This window comes from Ovis canadensis, chromosome 4 (assembly GCF_042477335.2).
Source record: "Ovis canadensis isolate MfBH-ARS-UI-01 breed Bighorn chromosome 4, ARS-UI_OviCan_v2, whole genome shotgun sequence".
NCBI lineage: Eukaryota > Metazoa > Chordata > Mammalia > Artiodactyla > Bovidae > Ovis > Ovis canadensis.
The window spans coordinates 37,478,082-37,498,944 of record NC_091248.1 but is presented as its reverse complement, the minus strand read 5'-3'; the positions used below and the strand labels follow the sequence as shown (position 1 = coordinate 37,498,944).

At 37.0% G+C, this 20,863-nt stretch overlaps 1 protein-coding gene across 7 annotated transcripts in view; it reads left to right on the top strand.

Moving 5' to 3' along the window:
- The window catches only part of DGKB (diacylglycerol kinase beta), an 877,599-nt gene that overhangs the window by 370,676 nt on the left and 486,060 nt on the right, over window positions 1–20,863 (top strand). For all 7 annotated transcript variants that reach the window (XM_069587582.1, XM_069587580.1, XM_069587583.1 and 4 more), the window contains 2 exons: window positions 641–730; window positions 8,669–8,829. In XM_069587582.1, the coding sequence (XP_069443683.1) occupies window positions 641–730; window positions 8,669–8,829 (251 nt within the window). The remainder of the gene's footprint in view (window positions 1–640; window positions 731–8,668; window positions 8,830–20,863) is intronic.

Below are 20,863 nucleotides of genomic sequence, written 5' to 3'. Positions count from 1 at the left end.
ACCCACATATGCTTACTCTGAGGGGCGGAGAAGGGAGAAAAATAAAGTAATATATGTTTGTGAGGTGTCTTCAGTGACTCAAACAAAAGCATGTGGAATTTCAGTGATATGATCTTTTCTGAACCCAAACACTATGTTATATTAACTTGAATCTCAAACAAAACCTGGTAATGTCTTCTGTTGTTGACTGTGACCCAGAGCAACACAACCATTGTTAGCATTTCACTAACTTTTAGAATTCAACTGTTTTCATTAGACTTGATGTTGCCAAAGGACCTTTCTAAGGAGCCTACTTTTCCACTTTAGTGATATCCTTGTGTTGCATATACCTGCACCCTTGAGAATTTCAACTGAGTTAAGTCAAACGTGCTACAATTTTTAACTAAATTAACATATTTAAAAGTCTTTCCTCACAAATAAGTCTTAAAAATTCCTGTCAGCCTGTGAATTATGGTATTTACTTGTTTTATAAATTTCTACAAATGCATGTTCATCAGAATTTATAATTGTATATATCTATAAAATGTGACTTTTTCTAAGTACCCTGTACAATGCCTTCCATGCCAAGCTGTGTGTTTTTTCTAAATTGTTGTTCAGTCAGTGATCAATTTTTTTTTCTTTTAATTTTTCAATTATACAGAAAAGGCTAATGTAGTCAAGCATCCTCCAGTGGCTATTCTGCCTCTCGGGACCGGCAATGATCTAGCAAGATGCCTGCGATGGGGAGGAGGTAAATAGAAATGACAAACCAACAACAACAAAAATCTTAAAAACAGTAATATAGTGCAGAGTGCCCTCTTTCAATAAACGCAATTTAGCGTTTCTTCACTGCATGACAGCTTTCATGTGCTTTTAGCAAATGAAATTGCTGTCAGATATGTAATATAATTTTGAATAATAGTCTGGGGTAGAGAAACAAATGGTGGACCAAGAGTTAGACTGTGATTGCTAATTATACACTAGATGAGAGGGCAAGTGTCTAACTTTCTCTGGTTTGGGGGTTTCCAACTTAAGAAATGAGGTAAGCAGGGGTTAAATTTAAAATAATGTTCATATTTATAATCTCTGACTTGTGTGAAAGAATCACAAAGGAAAAATGTTGAAAGGTGAAAGGAAAACTTGTCCAGGAATGAGTACAAGATGTAACCAATTTTCTGAGACTCACTTTGCATTGTGTGGTATGTTCTGCACTTGGAATAGACAGTTAAGAATAGAAAGAACACAAGATCTGCTTTATAAAGGGCCTTAAATTCTAGTGGAATAGGAAGTCATATGTAAATTGTGAGACTTCTTACTGACAAGCAAGATACTAATCAGCATAATGAATGACCTTACTTAGGAACTGACAAGGTAAAATAGGGAGAACGTGAGGGGTAGTGGTGCTTTAGTCACTAAGTCCTGTCCCACTCTTGTGACCCCAGGGACTGTAGCTCACCAGGTTTCTCTGTCCGTGGGATTCCCAAGCAAGAATACTGGAGTGGCTTGCCATTTCCTTCTCCAGGGATCTTCTCAACCCAGGAATCGAACCCAGGTCTCCTGCATTGCAGGCAGATTCTTTCGGTCTGAGCTAAGAGAGAAGCCCCAAATAAGTTCAATCGCTTAGTCCTGTCTGACTCTTTGCGACACCATGGACTGCAGCACAGCCAGGCTTCCCTGTCCACCACCAACTATTGGAGCCTACTCAAACTCATGTCCGTCGCGTCAGTGATGCATCCAACCATCTCATCGTCTGTCATCCCCTTCTCCTGCCTTCAATGTTTCCTAGCATCAGGATCTTTTCAAATAAGTCCAGTCTTCACATCAGGTGGCCAATGTATTGGAGTTTCAGCTTCAGCATCAGTCCTTCCAATGAATATTCAGGACAGATTTCCTTTAGTATGGATAGGTTGGATCTCTTTGCAGTTCAAGGGACTCTCAAGAGTCTTCTCCAACACCAGAGTTCAAAAGCATCAATTCTTCGGCACTCAGCTTTCTTTATAGTCCAATTCTCACATCCATACCTGACTAATGGAAAAATCATAGCTTTGACTAGATGGACCTTTGCTGGCAAAGTAATATCTCTGCTTTTTAATATGCTGTCTAGATTGATCATGGCTTTTCTTCCAAGGAGTTCAGTTCAGTTCAGTTCAGTCACTCAGTCGTGTCCGACTCTTTGCGACCCCATGAATCGCAGCACGCCAGGCCTCCCTGTTCATCACCATCTCCCAGAGTTCACTCAGACTCATGTCCATCGAGTCTGTGATGCCATCCAGCCATCTCATCCTCGGTTGTCCCTTTCTCCTACTGCCCCCAACCCCTCCCAGCATCAGAGTCTTTTCCAATGAGTCAACTCTTCTCATGAGGTGGCCAAAGTACTGGAGTTTCAGCTTCAGCATCATTCCCTCCAAAGAAATCCCAAGGTTGATCTCCTTCAGAATGGACTTGTTGGATCTCCTTGCAGTCCAAGGGACTCTCAAGAGTCTTCTCCAACACCACAGTTCAAAAGCATCAATTCTTCGGCGCTCAGCCTTCTTCACAGCCCAACTCTCACATCCATACATGACCACAGGAAAAACCATAGCCTTGACTAGACGGACCTTAGTCGGCAAAGTAATGTCCCTGCTTTTGAATATGCTATCTAGGATGGTCATAACTTTTCTTCCAAGGAGTAAGCATCTTTTAATTTCATGGCTGCAGTCACAAGTGTCTTTTAATTTAATGGCTGCAGTAACTATCTGCAGTAATTTTTGAGGCCTAAAAGATAAAGTCTGTCATTGTTTCCATTGTTTTCCCATCTATTTGCCATGAAGTGATGGAACAGGATACCATGATCTTAGTTTTCTGAATGTTGAGTTTTAAGCCAACTTTTTCACTCTCCTCTTTCACTTTAATCAAGAGACTCTTTAGTTCTTCTTTGCTTTCTGCCATTATGGTGGTGTCATCTGCGTATGTGTGGTTATTGCTATTTCTCCCAGAAATCTTGATTCCAGTTTGTGCTTCATCCAGCCCTGCATTTTGCATGATTTACTCTGCATATAAATTAAAGAAGCACGGTGACAATATATAGCTTAACGTACTCCTTTCCTGATTTGGAACTAGTCTGTTGTTCCATGTTGAACCCAGGTATCCTGCATTGCAGGCAGGTTCTTTACCATCTGAGCTAAGAGAAAAGCCCCAAATAGGGAGTACTCTAATAGGTGGATAATGACAGAGCCATATAGTATTGAAGGTGGACTTGACAGGCAGAAGAAACATCAGGTTTAAAGCCCTAGAGATAGGAAGTCACTTGACATACTGAAGGAACTCAAAAATGGAATACTGTAGATGGAACAGATGAGAAAATGGAGAATATTTCAAGATGAAATCTTAAAATAATTTGAAATATCATTAATAGGCTAAACTTACCTAAAGATATCAAAGAAAAGAAAACCATATTTGCTAAGAAGCAAGAACTGAATCCTAAATATTTTTAGCATCTAAACCCAGTGAAGTTTGAAAAGTGTCTATTAAGACAGTGTGAATCAGAAACCCTTGGGGAGCTTGTTAAAGACACAGTGGACTGACCTCACCTCATATATGTTGAATTGGAATCTCTCGGGATGAAACTGCACAGGTGATTTCCTTTTTAAGCAAACTCCTTAAGAAACTTGCTGCTGCTGCTAAGTCGCTTCAGTCGTGTCCGACTCTGTGCGACCCCATAGACAGCCTCCTACCAGGCTCCTCCATCCATGGGATTCTCCAGGCAAGAGTACTGGAGTGGGGTGCCACTGCCTTCTCCGAAGTAACTTGATTCACAGAAAAATTTGAGAACAATTGTTCCATTTGTTCCTGGATAACTTATGGACTCTACGACGTGTATATGTATTTGTGTAAATGACAGAATTTGAAACCAAGTTAAAAACATGGCATATGATATATTTGTGATTTTCATTAAGGATATAACAATAAAAGAATATTATAAAATGATATGTTAAATTGTATAGAATCTAAAGATAGATAGATAGAAAGAATGAACCATTGCTTATGAGATGCTCATATATTCCAGTGTTAATATTTGTATATTGATTAAAAAGAAGAGACTCGTTCATGTGGCTTCTTATATATTCTTCTCAAAAGTATTTTTTGTATTTGAAAATTAATAACTTTATTCAGTTCTAAACTGGCAAATGACTTAAATCTCAAAATTGAGTATAGAAGTTCCAGAGTATCCTCTAATTTTTTCCTTATAAAACAGTTTTAAAGATATTATTGTCAGTGGACAGAGACAGGTGGATTATAGTATTTGTTAGAGTGTATATTGATGATGAACTCTTTGTATCTAGTATATGTTGGTACTGTTCAAGGTGCTAAATAGTGAATGAAAAATAAAGGGCTTTTACTATTTGATAATTATATTTTCACTGAGTATCCAGGCAATAGATCAGTGAATAATGAAATATATAATTACAAAATAAGTCAAGATTATAAAAGAATCAGAATTTTTTTTAGAGAATAATAGAGGGAAACTCCCCTGGAGGAGGGCATGGCAACTCACTTCAGTTTTCTTGCTTGGAGAATCCCATGGACAGAAGAGCCTGTTGGGCTGCAGTCCATAGGGTTGCAGAGTCGAACACGACTAAGGTGACTTAGCATAGCAAGACACAGAGGGAAACTATTCAGCTATATAGTCAAGAAGATGTACTTTAGGAAGTACCATTTAAGCTGGGTTTAAAATATGCGGAAAAAGAAAGAGCTCTCTGTATTGAAAGGAATGAAGGAAGAGTGATGATGTAACTCTAAGAGGTTGTTGGGTGACTGGTAGGTATGGCCTCCGGAGGGAGGTGGGAATAGTATGATGCTGGAGAGAGGAGGAGGAGCAGATTATGTAGGTCTTAGTGGTCATGATAGAAACTTATGTTATTGAAGCACATAGCAAAGCTTTGGAAGAGTTTCAAAGGCAGAGTGACACAATGACATTTACGTTTTCAAAATAAGTTAATTTGGGGACATAAAAATGGTAAGAAAATGTGGAGATGTGGGGAAGCATAGTTTTAGAGGCCAGAACTTGTATTACCATTGAAATTAGAGGATGAACAGACCAAGCTAGGGCAGTGGCCATGCTAATGAAACAAGTGGACACGCTGACATTTTCAGGGATAGGCTGATACAGCTTGCCCGTGGATTGGGTGGGGGCTTTGGTGAAGGTGGGGTATTAAGGGGGCACTGCAAGATGCTCAAGATGAGCAGTTAGGAAAATGAGGGTGCCATTTGATAGAGTTTACTAATAGACACACACTCTGAAGTGGTGTGAATTATTTCTTGTCAGGTGTCTAACTTTGAGCAAGTTGCTTAAAACTGTGTGCTTCAGATTCTTCATCAGAACTTCAGGTTCTTCATCAGAACTTGAAGAAAATAGCTGGAGGTGGCACTAGTGGTAAAGAACCCGCTTGCCAGTGCAGGAGACAGGAGAGACACAGGCTTGACCCCTGAGTTGGGAAGATCTCCTGGAGAAGGGTATGACAACTCATTCCATTATTCTTGCCTGGAGAGCCCATGGACAGAGGAGCCTGGCGGGCTATGGTCCATAGGATCTCAAAGAGGCAGACATGTCTGAGCGACTGACACTTTGCACTACGAACCCTACCTTGAGGGTTCTTACACCCCAGATATCAAGTTATTTGCCCAGTGTCTGAGCCCTTCTTGTAATTATACTAATTATCATTATACTTAACATTTGGGAAAGAAATTACTTTATTTGACTAATAATCATTTGGTTCACTTAATGTTACTGGAATCTATTGGCTGGAAGTTTAATTTTTATGAATGTATTATAAATTTTGGAAAATATAACATGTACAAATGTAGGACTTAGGACATTTGAGAAAATAATTTTCATTTCCTTTGCAGTTTTTTTCTGGCAATACTTAATCCCTCAAACAAAATTCTGAAAACTATTGCAAGAAAAAATACTGTGAAGAGTAAGGGAGAAGAGACAGAGTTTTAGATGGAACACACACTTATAAATGTTTTATTCATGTGATTTTAAATTTGTAAAAATGATTTTCTAGATAGATTCAGGTATTATGATAACATCGTATCATTAAATGGAAGATAAATACTAATTATGTTTTCATTTGATTTTTTAGCCTAGAGTGATTATAGGCTTTAAATCAAAATAATAGAAACAAAGTAGCATCATTCTTTTCTAGAGCAAGCTTTTGTTTGCTTGTTAGTAACTTTATCTTTTTTTAAAAAAATATAATCATACTGAGTTCAGGAATGCTATTTATAGTTATGAATAATTATATAACAAGCTTGAGCACAGATAAATACAAACATGTAGGGCATAGATATCTGTTAAGTGGAGAACAACAATTTGGAATTCTTCACCTTTGTGAATTAATACTGAACTTCACGTATGATTCTCAAAATAGATTTATTGCCTCTCTTTCCATTTTTACTTGGCTAGAAGACTAATTGATACCGGCCTTTCTCATCTGTATGTTAGTCTCTCAGTCATGTCCAACTCTTTGCAACCCAGTTTACTGTAGCCTGCCAGGCTTCTCTGTCCATGTAATTCTCCAGGCAAGAATACTAGAATGTGTTGCTATTTCCTTATCCAGGGTATCTTCCAGACCCAGGGATCAAACCCAGGTCTCCTGCATTGCAGGCAAATTCTTTACCATCTGATCCACCAGGGAAGCCCAGCCTTTTTCATACTTACCCATAAAAGCTTTGAGAACATTTCCAGCGCTAAGAATTTAAGTTGATTGACCCTACTTAATCTCACTTTATTAATATTTTCATTAACTTCAATTCTGTTGTGTTCTTTCCTCATCAGTTCCATTCCTCCATTTTTCCAGTGTTATGTTGGCAGTGCTTCTATTAACATAAGCTGTAGCTGAAAAGAAGCTCAATGTTTGTTTAAAGCATTATCATTTACTTATATTTATGCTTAGTGTGTGTGTATTTCCATACTATATTATACAATATTAGTTTAATATATATAAATTATTTATATCTAAAACCATCAAACTTATTTTCAAATAAGAGTAGAATTTGGAAAATATATGAATATAAACTCCTTTTATTCCATTCAATGTGGAATATATATATATATATATATATATATATATATATATATATATAAAATTGGGAGCTTTAAAAGAAATTTTAAAAGGAAATAATGAGCATGGAACTATTAAGAAGATCTAAAAAATTAGTACACTTAATTTTTGTAGCCTTGCAGTTGAAACAATTAAGTGTTTTATCACTGAGTACTATTCTATGCATTTTATATATGTTCATCAATTTTGAATTATGTTATAAATATGATATGGCATCTATTATTTCCTTTAATGTTTATGTCAGTGTAATCACTGTTTATTGTACTCTTTGCTCTGTGTATTGAATAGTGCATAATTATTTTTTTAGACCTGTGTATGATAAGAAGAGATGTAGGTTCCAGGATGAGTATTCCTGATTCTTGGTTAATAGTTAATCCTCTAATAGTTAATTCAACAAATACACCATAAATATAATTTATTTGTCTTTAGAGAATATTGGCATATTATGGTACCTACTCATTTTTTTTAATCCAATTCATTTTTTAAGTGTATGTTAACACCTCTAATGAGGACTTATAGCCTCTGGCATATACTTATTCAACAGATAAATTATTAAAATATAAACCTGAGTTGGACACAGAAAAACATCTATGAAAATGTTCCAACTCAAAACATCATTTCAAGAATCTGTGTGTATAGAGTTAGAGGGAGATACATTAGTTATTTCATATCCTAATGTCATCATCAGTATTTTTGTTGACAACTTTCTATTCTTTTGCCTCATAGACTAGGACCTTTTATGCATTTTCTCTTTTTTCCTCACTTCATTCTCACACCAAAGCTAAGTTTTTATGGAGAAAGAAGCTATTTAGAATGTTAAAAGCAAACACTTCAGTAAATAACACAGCTAGGATTAGGCCACAGCCCTAATTTATTATAATGTTAGATAACTAAAGGTACTTTTAAGAGAAAATACAATATTAAGCAATAACTCTCAGGCCATGGTTACTATCTATAGTAGATTTATTTAAAATGGATTTGTTGAGCATTACTGGAAGGTACATCTGGGAAAAGGAACATCTAAGGAGAAAGATGTCAATAATTATAGTGCAGTATACTAGTTCTGTGGTATGGCTGGTTTTGAGAACTGTATGTTATGGTCCTGTATAGAATCTATCATTTTGGGAGGGTGACTTCTGGGAAAAAGTATTATCAAATGTAAAGCCTGCAGAGAGAGTACAAGCAAAGGACAAGTTCAACATGGCAGCAAGAACTTTTATTTTAGCAAGTGGGTGGAGGGTGTCATCTTTGGGAGCGAGAATTCACAGGAGGATGATACCCAAACAGATCATCAATTCCATTTTGAATATATTGATTAAAAGTTTTGTGAGGGGTATGCAGTGGCTATACTGAGAATTTGTACCACAGGAGAGAAATATGAGTTGCAAATTAAAGCTACAGATAAAATATTGATGATATGAGTATAATAAGATTGGTCTTAATTCTTCAACTTGCATTAAATTTGCTTTGAAATGCATTATTTAGCTTTAGAATGATACAAACATTCACACACTTAAATACATATAAGTTATAGCTTTTATTGTTTGGTTATATTTTTCCTCAAGATAATTTTTTTTCATTAGGTTATGAAGGTGAGAATTTGATGAAAATCTTAAAAGACATTGAAAACAGCACAGAAATCATGTTGGACAGGTGGAAGTTTGAAGTCATACCTAATGACAAAGATGAGAAGGGAGACCCAGTGCCTTACAGTATCATCAATAATTATTTTTCCATTGGCGTGGTAAGATTTTCCACTAAATGTTCTTTTTTATTAAACCAGTTCTGCATAATCACTGACATAAACTCTTATTTATAAAGATTTACTGCTTATAAGTAATTTATTTTAGCTTTGTGTCAACAAAACACCTCTTCTAATGGGTAATAATAGTAAAACTTCTGAATTTATTTAAAATCAGAGAATCAGTGATAGATTTTTTATGTGCTAAACAAAGGAAAGAAGCTATATGTAATTGTTTGATCACTTTTTAGTAAAATTAAGCTCAGAATGGTTTATAAGGTTTGTAAAATGGTTTATACGGTTATAAGTTTCACATTACTAAAATTGTGACAGGAATGCATCAAATGTTATCTTATTTTGAAATCTATATTACAATATCACAATGTATTACTTTTCTACTTATAGACATTATTTTTTAAATTATGATTTAGTTTAAAGGCTAAGAAAAATGCTGTTAGTATTTTCAAGTGGCTAATCAGTCAAAAAACTAACTTTTGTCTTAATTTCTTAAAATTTGAGACTGAAATTAAAATATCATTTGGCAATTTAAAGAGTTATTGAAATTTCAATCCCTAAGGAATTAATAAATTTAACAGTGATTTTACATGTAATTATATAAATATATTACCCAGACTTATGAAGTCTTAAAATATATATCTACAGCATTACATTTTATTGAACATATTCACCCAGTATTAATGTACGTCATGTCTCATTTCTCTTATGGATGTGCATGTACACACACACTCACACACACACAAACACAAATAGCAAACTATAGAAAGTATTGGTTGAGTCCATTAACTTAGGAGTCAAGCTACCTTGGTAAGAGTTCTTTAACAGTTTTTTTCTCTTCTTAGTTTTCAACAATTTACCTGTTTCATGATGGTTATTATTTTCTCCCTTATAGTTATAAATAATGTGGTTATGCACGTAAGAAGCCTCATATAACGATGCATAATGAAGGCTAAGTATACAATTGTTACTATAGTATGATAATAATTATTTATTTCAAGAAAAATGTAATGCATTTGATCCATAAAAATGCCATTTATATGAATGTGCACAGCAATATTTTAACACAGCTCTACTGACCTAATTCACTCATTTGAAGTAAACCTTTTAATGATTTTAATAAGCCTGTCTCATTTTAAAATGTTTTTATCACCAAGGCAAGAAACCTCATACCCACACGTAGTCAATTCTGAGTCCTTACCCTGGCTCCAAACAACAACTAATCTTTCTATCTCTAAGGTAGAAAGTTTATGGATAGTTCATATGAAACAAATAATACAATATATAGTCTTTTGCATTTGGTTTCTGTCACTTCACATAATGTTTTGAGGTTCACTTATATGAACTACATGAAATACTGTATTCCTTTTATTGCTGAGTAGTAAATATCCCATTGTATGGACATATATTGTCTATTTCTTCACAATTTGATGTAGATTTAGATTGTTTCCAGTCTTTGGATATTATAAATAATGTTACTCTTTTAAGTCCCTGTAATTAATTTTTTTTTAGTTTGGTTAGTATACTTTTTAACTCAAGGATTTCTATTTGATTATTTTTTATATTTCTAGGCGTTTAATTGGCATTTTCTATTTGAATAGTCATCGTTATATTTTCATTTATTATTTAAGCATAGTTTACATGAGTTCTTTGATGTATTTATAATATATCATAATTTTATATAATACATCAAAATACATATAATATTGTTTTGAAGTCTTTGTCTGCTAACTCCAACATCTAGAATCCATCAGAGACATTCTTTGCTTTTTTCCAAAGTATGTGTTACACTTTCCCATTCCTCTGCCTATTTGTGAACATTTGGTTGGAAACTAGAGATTATAACATATTGTAACAGCTGTGGATTTGCATTCTCCCACAGGGGTTATGGTTGTTCCTGTGTTTGTTTAGAGAGTACCCAGAACTAATTATATGGAGCTGTTCTCTCTTCTAGTGTATAGATATACTGATGCCTCTGAATTTTTGTTTTTCCTTTTGCTTTTATATTAACACTGGCTTCTGGGGATTGTTCCTATGTCAGTATGATTGACCAAAATTTGTGTTTGAACCCCTTGAGACAGTAGGTTTTCATCCCTTTGCTGCTGTATCTGTATGTTCATTGGGGAACACACACAAACTTCAGGCAGTTATTAATTCAGCTTTTAATATCAGTTGGCCCTTTTATGTCTTGTGCTCATGTACAAGGCCGCACACTTAGCCAAGGATGTGTAGATAACTAGGGCCTGGGTTAGTCTGTCCTGAACACATATGCAACCCTCTTTAGTCTGTCCTGCACATATATACAACTATGCATATAGTGTTTCAGACAGCAAGGAATATGTGGCAACTTATCAGGCCCATGGGGCTTCCCTGGTGGCTTAGATGGTAAAGAATCCGCCTTCAATGCAGGAGACCTGGGTTCAATCCCTGGATTGGGAAGATCCCCTGGAGAAGGGCATGGCAATCACTCCAGTGTTCTTGCCTGGAGAATTCCACAGATGGAGGAATGGGAGGCTACAGCCATAGGTTTGCACAGAGTTGGACTTGACTGAACCAACTAAGCAGCAGCAGCATTGAGGCCCATTATGGCTGTATCATTCCCAAGATCTCCTATTAAAATTTGGCTAGTTGCCTGGTTAGCTGCTTGCCTTAATCAGTTTTGCAAACTTAGGCAAGCTGCTACATTTGCCACTGAGATGACTATTATTTTAGATAACTCTCTGGGTAACGGAATTTCTCTAGCTTCCACTCCAAATCATGCTAGCTCCCCTGACAGTAAAGTTGCTTGCTTTCTTAGTGTGCCCAACCCTGCTAGAACTATAGCACTGATGGAACTGAAGTGTGAGGTAGCAGCTCAAGATTGAAACATCACAGATTGCCAGCATTCTTATCTTAGGTTCAGTAGTGGTTTTCTTTTTTTTTTTTTGTAAACAGTTGTCAGTTTGTTATATGCCTCTGATGAATTTTCAGTGGTCTTCAAGAGAAATTATTTCTGTTCCATCACAGGAGACATTTGGCAATGTTTGGACACACATTTGCTTGTCATGGGTGAGAGAATATTGCTCTTGCCAGCTAATGGGTAGAAGATAGGAATGCTGCTAAACATTCCCATTTTATAGAACAGCCCCCCAAATGCACAAGAAAGAACCACATAGTTCAACATGTCAATACAACTGAGGCTGAGAAACTTTAATATTAAGAAAAAAATATTAATTACAAAACTCCAGATGTTGCAAAATGGAAAATAGCTAAAACCTAAAGAAATGAGAAGGAAAAGCTGTAATAGAAATGATAGGACATATAGCAAAGAATAATCAAATCTACTGCAAAACTGACGTTTTAAAAATATTGTAAAGAGAATTGCAAATAATATAGAATGATAAAGACCAAAAATCGCTCCATAAAGACAAAAAGTAATATCCTAACTGAAAATATATTAAGACTAAATAAGGGAGTGTAGCATGGTTACTGAATATAAAATAAATTTATTCAATAATATTCCATTATATAAGCAATAATCAACACATTTACAAAAACAGCAAGCAAAAATGGGAAGTATCTACAAATTGATAAAGAACATACAAAACCTACAGATAGAAATGTTAAAACTCTCTCCAAGACATAAAAATGAGAATAAATAGAGATAGTTTCTATTCTTAGATGAGATAGCTTAATATAATATTGCACATTAATGTATACCTTTAACCTATAACTAATCAAAATTAGAGCTGGATTTGTATGAAAAATTTGAAAAACTTTTTCCAAAGTATATGTAACAAAGTAGCTCATTGCATCTTAATAAGAAGAAAGAATTTCACCAAATTAGACATGCTTCAAATGAATTGGATAATTAAAATGGTGTAATGAATTAGCAGATGAAGAACTCAATGGAAAAGCAGAGAGACACATACAGAAACTTAACAGAATGGATGTAGCCTGAAATCTCGTTGGAAAAATAATGGTGCTCAGTTGATATGTGTTCAAATACTAGCTTCCTGGGGAGAGGAAATTTTGCTAGAACTCTGTCTCACATTACATAGGCAATTGCTAGAAATACTGAAGTACGAAAGTTGAAATGCAAGGTTTAGGGCCTAATAAAAGTATAAAATAATATGCAATGGCACTCATTTATGATTTTAAGGTAGCACAGAACTAAACAAGGCAGCTTTTAATTGTTTTCTTTAGAATAGTGCTGTTCTATTTAACTTGCAGCCTCTTTCACTGAATATGACATAGGAAGGAGAGGTGTGAAAAGAGGGAAAGCATTCTTGCCTGAAATATTTGCCTCTGTCCCAGCAAGACGGAGGATCAACACTCAGTGTCAAAGCAGACCAGTAGACCTTATAGAGTTCAAGTTCTGGCTTTCACTCAGTGAGTTCTATTTATCAACTTATGATCCTCTGCCCCGGTGAGTAAATCCACCAGACAACAAAAAGAACTGAATCATGCACCTCAAGTTATTGCTGAGTATGCAATAAACGGTTGAATTGGAGCAATGAAAGTATAAGGGGCACATTTCAATTTTTTTGCTATCACCAGCATGAGAAAGCTTAAGATGGCTCACAATTTGTACTTGAAATTATCTCTAGGAACCCTCCTACCTCCTAATTGTAAGATATTCTCAAAACTTTACCGTCGATGTTGTTTTCATTATTTCGATGGTTGCCTTTCATATGCTGACTGTAAGTGCTTTACAGTTTACATAAAGCCTTGCTTCAAATTTTTAGAGAATCTGTGAGTTAGAAATATACAAATATAATCTTCACATACAGCATGATATAACCTTTGTATTAGAGTGGGTTTTGGCACAACCTCAAAAATTAGTGGCCTGACAACTGAAGATTAGTTCTTCCTCCACATGTTAAGACAGAGGAGTTGGCTTTTTCGGAGAGGCTCTATTCCAGTTGGTCATCGACCCAGGCTCCTTTCTGTCTTATGGCTCTACCATCCTGTAGATACAGAGTCCTCTCTATTCAACAACTGGGTGATAAAAGAGGGTGAAATATTGGCATTTGAGAGTGTTTTTTCTTTTTAAATGGACCAGGCCTGGAAGATGTTCAGCTTATAACCCACTGGCCGTATCCTAATCAATTAGTTACGCCTAATTGTAAGGACGGGCTTCCCAGGTGGCAATAGTAGTAAAGAACTCACCTGCCTATGCAGGTTAGATGTAAGAAATGCATGTTTGATCCCTGGGATGAAAAGATCCCCTGGAGGAGGGCACAGGAACCCACTCCAGAATTCTTGCCTGGAGAATCCCATGGAAAGAGGAGCCTGGTGGGCTATAGTCCATTGGTTCGCACAGAGTTGGATGTGAGTGAAGCAACTTAGCATGCACATGACTGTGCAGAAAGGAATTCTGTTTGCCCAAGATGAAAAGGGGGAATTGGTAAATAGCCAGTTTCTCCTAATTTTTCCTTTGTAATGCCTTTCACTTTTAGCCAGAACAGTGGAAATAATTCTGAAGTCACAGTTAACTCTGTAAATAGGTATTTATCTACAGTGGTGATCCTTAAATAAAAGATTCTTTATTAATTATTTTCTTGTGTTAGATGCTGTTTGAGGATTGGCAGTGAAAAGGATAGAAGAAGTCTATGTAATCACTAAACGTACAATATTGTGAGGTGAGACAGAATTGTCATGAGAGACTTACCATCTGGGTTTTAGAAATACAGATGATGGAAATTAACAAGAAAAACTGATAGTTGCTACTTTTTAGTCTGATTTTATACTTTAATGACTATAGATAATCTCAGAACTTACAGTTAGAAAATTTTTCATCGACCGGATAACATCAAATTCATATATACCATTAGTTTCACGCTCATTGTTGATTCTTCATTCATCAGTATCTACATTCATCAAAAGTATCTTTTTTTTTTTTTTTTGGTCAGGCCCTGGAGTTGTAGAAATGAATAAAAGAGACAGATCACCTCATTATTAAAATCTGGATCTTAATAGTAGAAGTATTAAAAAATGCACAAATAGAACTTTTTGGGGGAAACTGTGATATATACTGTGAAAGACAACAAAAGTTGCCAAGAGCTAGAATAAGGGACACATTCAGTTCTCATAGTCAAAGAAGGTCAGTATAAACAAGGTGCATTTAAGAGAGGATCTAAGGAATACATGTAAGTCAGGTGGACACCAAAGAGATGGAAAGTGCATACCAAGCAGGTATAACTATATGTGAAGAGCCTGAGGAGAGAAATGGCCCGGTGTGTTCTGACCTACAAGGTCAGTGTGCCTGGAACATAAAGAGAGAAGCTGGGAATGAATAGCAAAAAAGACAATAGCAGAAATGGCTGCTTCTGTGTCTTAAAGATGCTTTGAAGCCAAAATGTGGTCTTTGTTTTTTAAGAGAGGCCATTGAATGACTCAGTGAATACAATCAGGAAATGAATTAGTCCAATTTATGTATAGCAGAAGGTCTTCTACTAGAGGTGAAGTTATACATTAATAGAAAGGTAAAACAAGTGTCATAAAAATGATCCATATAGCTTTGGATATTTCATTTTAACCTAAAATCTATAAAAATAATTGAATTGACCAATTTTTTCTTAAAGGCCCAGCTACTGTCATTTATTTGAATGTCGGTCATCAACGGGGGTTCTACAAAGTTTGCTTGTATAAATCACACTCCGTAATAAACCATCTGTTATTTCCATTTTTAGATTCTTTTAAGTGGAACAAAAACTCAAGAGATACTTGTGAAGCAATCTGAGTATAAAATCCTTCTAGATTTTTACAATAGTTTCAAAAACCTTTTATAATGCTCTCTCTTACATATAATTCTATGGCAAAGAACATATAATTCTATAGCAGTTTCACAACTGCATTTATATCCAATCTTCCCAAATCATCTTTGTTTTCATATATAAAACAAAGGCTCTTTTTGTAATTATATTTTCCATTGCTATAATAGGCAATTAAATTATATAATTATAATAAAGACTAAAATTGGCATAAACAGTGTTGGAAACCACACAAATGACTCTTGGTAAGTATAAACCTCAGAATGTGGAAACACTCGCAGAAAGAAATAGTTGAGAAGGGCTGGAATTATACTGAGTTACAGGCAGCTTCAGTATGTTCAGGGGACGATAGGAAAGATGTAAGTGGGCCTCCTCTGGGGCAAGGATGAGCGTGTCTCCTGGATCCCTGAGCAAATAGGACTCTGTTAGCATAGCTAAGAGGGGGACTGCAGCCAGGTTACAGGGCAGCCTCAAGAGCCATAGTCTTGGGACTTCCCTGGTGGTCGACTGACTAAAGACTCCAAGCTCCCAGTGCAGTGGTCACAGGTTCGATCTCTGATCAGGGAGCTAGATCACATCTACTGCAGCTAAGAGTTCTCATGCTACAAGTTAAAGATTTCGCATGTTGCAACTAATACCCAGGACACCAAAATAAATAATAAATATATATATTTACATAAATCTGTAGTCTGCATTTTAAAAAGCAATTTCTCCAGTCTCAATTAACCAGGCTGGAGAGAGAAACACCTTGTCAGCCCAACTAGGGATCCCGAGGCTCTCTAGGCTCTTTTCTATAGATGGATGAACTCCTCACCTCTCCTTCCCTCTTGGAGAAGGTAGGGGAGAGGCAGTTTTAGGATTGCTTTCTCTCATTCCCCAAAGCCTGGCTGGGTGCTGAGCGCCACCTGTGTGTTTTCCTTAGGACAGAGTCCCCAAATGCTCACATTTAGAATCTGCCTCTAGTCGTGAAGTTAGCTTGCCATCTAGAGGTGCTCACCTGCTCTCGGCTTGCTTGCCCACGTGAGACGCATGCACGCACGCACGCGGCACACGCAGCACACGTGCATGTGCACGGAGCGCCAGCCAGGAGGTGGGGAGAGAGGAGGCCCGCAAACCTGTGCAGGCACCAGGTGGGTCAGTTGCCTGCTGAAATCATCAGTGTAGGCTTCAGAAGCAGCTCATGGGCCACGCTCCTGGAGGAATCTCTGCTTTGATCTGTAGGCTCCATCGCCCCTCATTGAGGTCCAAATGCCCTAGTGATTGTGGAGCCTGCTCTCTCCTACCTGCTCCCAGTCTCTGCCACCCACTTCCCACCAAACTAGTGCTGAAACCCTCGGTTCTCCATGTGAGTCGAGAAAGAAGTGGCCTCTGCGGCAGCATCCTGCAAGGCACAGGAAGCTGAACACTCCATCCTGATGCTGAGGGAAATCTGAGCCTGAATGGAGCCTTTTTTGGCACTGAGCTGGGCCACGCTGGGGGAGGGGACATGCCAGTAAAGGAAAGGTGTTCGCAACCCCTTCAGTGGAGCTGTTCTTGGATGTTTTGCTGTGCTGGAACTTCTCCGCTGGACTCCCTGACTCGGCTAAGGTACTATCTATTCCTTAGTGATTGTCGAAAGCTGTATTTCTTGAGGTGGGGATGGGGGGAGGGTGACTGCAGAAAACGCCCCCTGCACTATCTTGCCCACTTCTCCGCCAAGATTTTTTTTTTAAACAAAAGGAAATAAACACAGAGCATAGTAAATCTGAAAATACAGCCACAGTTATGGAAAATATTTCAATGGTTGTAAGAGTAAATCATGTGCATCTGTGCCAATAAACTTTACAATGTGGAAGAAATTGAGTATTGCCCATCTAAATGGAAAAAGTGAAACATGCTGAATGGCAGCGGTGCCCAACATTTTTTTGGCACCAGGGACCGGTTTCGTGGAAGACACTTTTTGGGGGGCTGGAGGGGGTGGTAGTTTCAGAGTGATTGAAGCACATTACATTTATTGTGTATTTTATTTCTGTTATTATTATCTCAGCTCCACCTTAGATTCTTACAGATTAGATTCAGGAAATTGGGAACCCCTGCTGAAGGGGTAGGAAATCTAAGGTAGTAGTTCTCAAACTTAAGTATATATCAAAATCACCTGCAGGACTTTTTAAAATGCAGATTGTGACCCTCAAGCCCAGGCTTTTGGTAGGTCTGAAATGGAGTCCAAGAATTGACGATTCTAACATCTCCCAGGTGATCCCAGTATCTCTTGTCCATGGTCACACTTTGAGAAGCATTTCTCTAAGCATACAACCAAAGAGGAAGAAGTGAAAACATAGTAAAAGAGCTATTAAAACTGGTGTCATTTAAACAGTCTTTCATAGCACAGATAATTCTTATATTTTAAACACTGTTCCAGAGTATAAAGATAGAATGTTTTCCCTTTCATTTTGTATAGCAAACCTCAATATAAAAACCTCTCTAACACAACCCCCAAAAAGAACAAGTATATAAATACAACAGTTGCAAACAACAACATTAGCAAGTAAATTCAAGTATTGAAATTAAGGAATACAACCTATTGACAGAGCAGGGTTTATTTAAACAAAGACAAATGTGTTATTCCCATAATTATTTAAATAAAAAGCAGGTTTGTGAGTTTTATAATTGAAAACCACTGAAAATGTGTAAACCATTTTCTACAAATTAACATGTAATATCATACTAATAGTGGCATACTAGAGGCATCCCAAATAAAATCAAAAAGAATGCAGGGATTATATTTGTCATCACTGTAGTTAGTATTTCTTGGAAAATGAGCTAATTTAATAATAAAAATTTAAATGTGTAAATATAGACAAGAGACAAGCATAATGTTATTTGGAGATGATATGATGTCATATATAGTCAATATGCATCAGCTAAAAATGAAACTAGTAAATCAACTTCAGTTGCCAAATACTAGGTAAATATATAGGAAAATGACCCTAAATCCTTCCTTTATAAAATTACCTATTAATATAAATATAAAAGTACAGGAGACAGGGACCAAGACCATCCCCATGGAAAAAAAATGCAAAAAAGCAAAATGGCTGTCTGGGGAGGCCTTACAAATAGCTGTGAAAAGAAGAGAAGCTAAAAGCAAAGGAGAAAAGGAAAGATATAAGCATCTGAATGCAGAGTTCCAAAGAACAGCAAGAATAGATAAGAAAGCCTTCCTCAGCGATCAATGCAAAGAAATAGAGGAAAACAACAGAATGGGAAAGACTAGAGAGCTCTTCAAGAAAATTTCATGCAGAGATGGGCTCAATAAAAGACAGAAATGGTATGCACCTAACAGAAGCAGAAGAATTAAGAAGAGGTGGCAAGAATACACAGAAGAACTGTACAAAAAAGATCTTCACGACCCAGATAATCACAATGGTGTGATCACTCACCTAGAGCCAGACATCCTGGAATGTGAAGTCAAGTGGGCCTTAGGAAGCATCACTACGAACAAAGCTAGTGGAGCTGATGGAATTCCAGTGGAGCTGTTTCAAATCCTGAAAGATGATGCTGTGAAAGTGCTGCACTCAATATGCCAGCAAATTTGGAACACTCAGCAGTGGCCTCAGGACTGGAAAAGGTCACTTTTCATTCCAATCTCAAAGAAAGGCAATGCCAAAGAATGCTCAAACTACCGCACAATTGCACTCATCTCACATGCTAGTAAAGTAATGCTCAAAATTCTCCAAGCCAGGCTTCAACAATACGTGAACTGTGAATTCCTGATGTTCAATCTGGTTTTAGAAAAGGCAGAGGAACCAGAGATCAAATTGCTGACATCCACTGGATCATGGAAAAAGCAACAGAGTTCCAGAAAAAACATCTATTTCTGCATTCTAGACTATGCCAAAGCCTTTGACTGTGTGGATCAGAATAAACTGAAGAAAATTCTGAAAGAGATGGGAATACCAGACCACCTCACCTGCCTCTTGAGAAATCTGTATGCAGGCCAGGAAGCAACAGTTAGACCTGGACATGGAACAACAGACTGGTTCCAAATAGGAAAAGGAGTACGTCAAGGCTGTGTATTGTCACCCTGCTTATTTAACTTATATGCAAAGTACATCATGAGAAACGCTGGGCTGGAAGAAGCACAAGCTGAAATCAAGATTGCCGGGAGAAATATCAATAACCTCAGATATGCAGATAACATCACCCTTATGGCAGAAAGTGAAGAGGAGCTAAAAAGCCTCTTGATTAAAGTGAAAGAGGAGAGTGAAAAAGTTGGCTTAAAGCTCAACATTTAGAGAATGAAGATCATGGCGTCTGGTCCCATCACTTCATGGGAAATAGATGGGGAAGCAGTGGAAACAGTGGCTGGACTTAATTTTTCTGGGCTTCAAAATCACTGCAGATGTTGACTGCAGCCATGAAATTAAGACACTTACTCCTTGGTAGGAAAATTATGACCAACCTAGATAGCATATTCAAAAGCAGAGACATTACTTTGCCAACAAAGGTGTGTCTAGTCGAGGCTATTGTTTTTCCAGTGGTCATGTATGGATGTGAGAGTTGGACTGTGAATAAAGCTGAGTGCTGAAGAATTGATGCTTTTGAACTGTGGTGTTGGAGAAGACTTTTGAGAGTCCCTTGGACTGCAAGGAGATCCAACCAGTTCATCCTAAAGGGGATCAGTCCTGGGTGTTTATTGGAAGGACTGATGCTGAAGCTGAAACTCCAATACTTTGGCCACCTGATGCGAAGATTTGACTCATTTGAAGGGACCCCGATGCCGGGAAAGATTGAGGGCAGGAGGAGAAGGGAACGATGAAGAGGATGAGATGGTTGGGTGGCACCACCGACTCAATGGACATGAGTTTGGATGGATTCCGGGAGTTGTTGATGGACAGGGAGGCGTGGCGTGCTGTGGTTCATGCGGTTGCAAAGAGTTGGACTTAACTGAGCGACTGAACTGAACAATACACAAGTCCAAGTTTTTTTTTTTTTCTTTTTCTTTTTTCCTCATGTTGAAAACTTTTGAGACCTGCTTTCTTGTATAGCACCTTGGAAATAGCCAATTCTGTATTACTGACTATAGTTTCTATGCTGTATACTACATTCCAGTCACAGTTGCTTTATAGTTGGCAAGTTATACCTTTTGACCCCTTCACCCATTTGCATCCCCTCTCCTGGCATCCACTAGTCATTTTCTGTATCTATGAGCTTTTTTTGTTTGTTTATTTATTTTGTTAGATTCCACATACAAGTGAGAAACTTACAGTATTTCACTTTAACTTATCTCA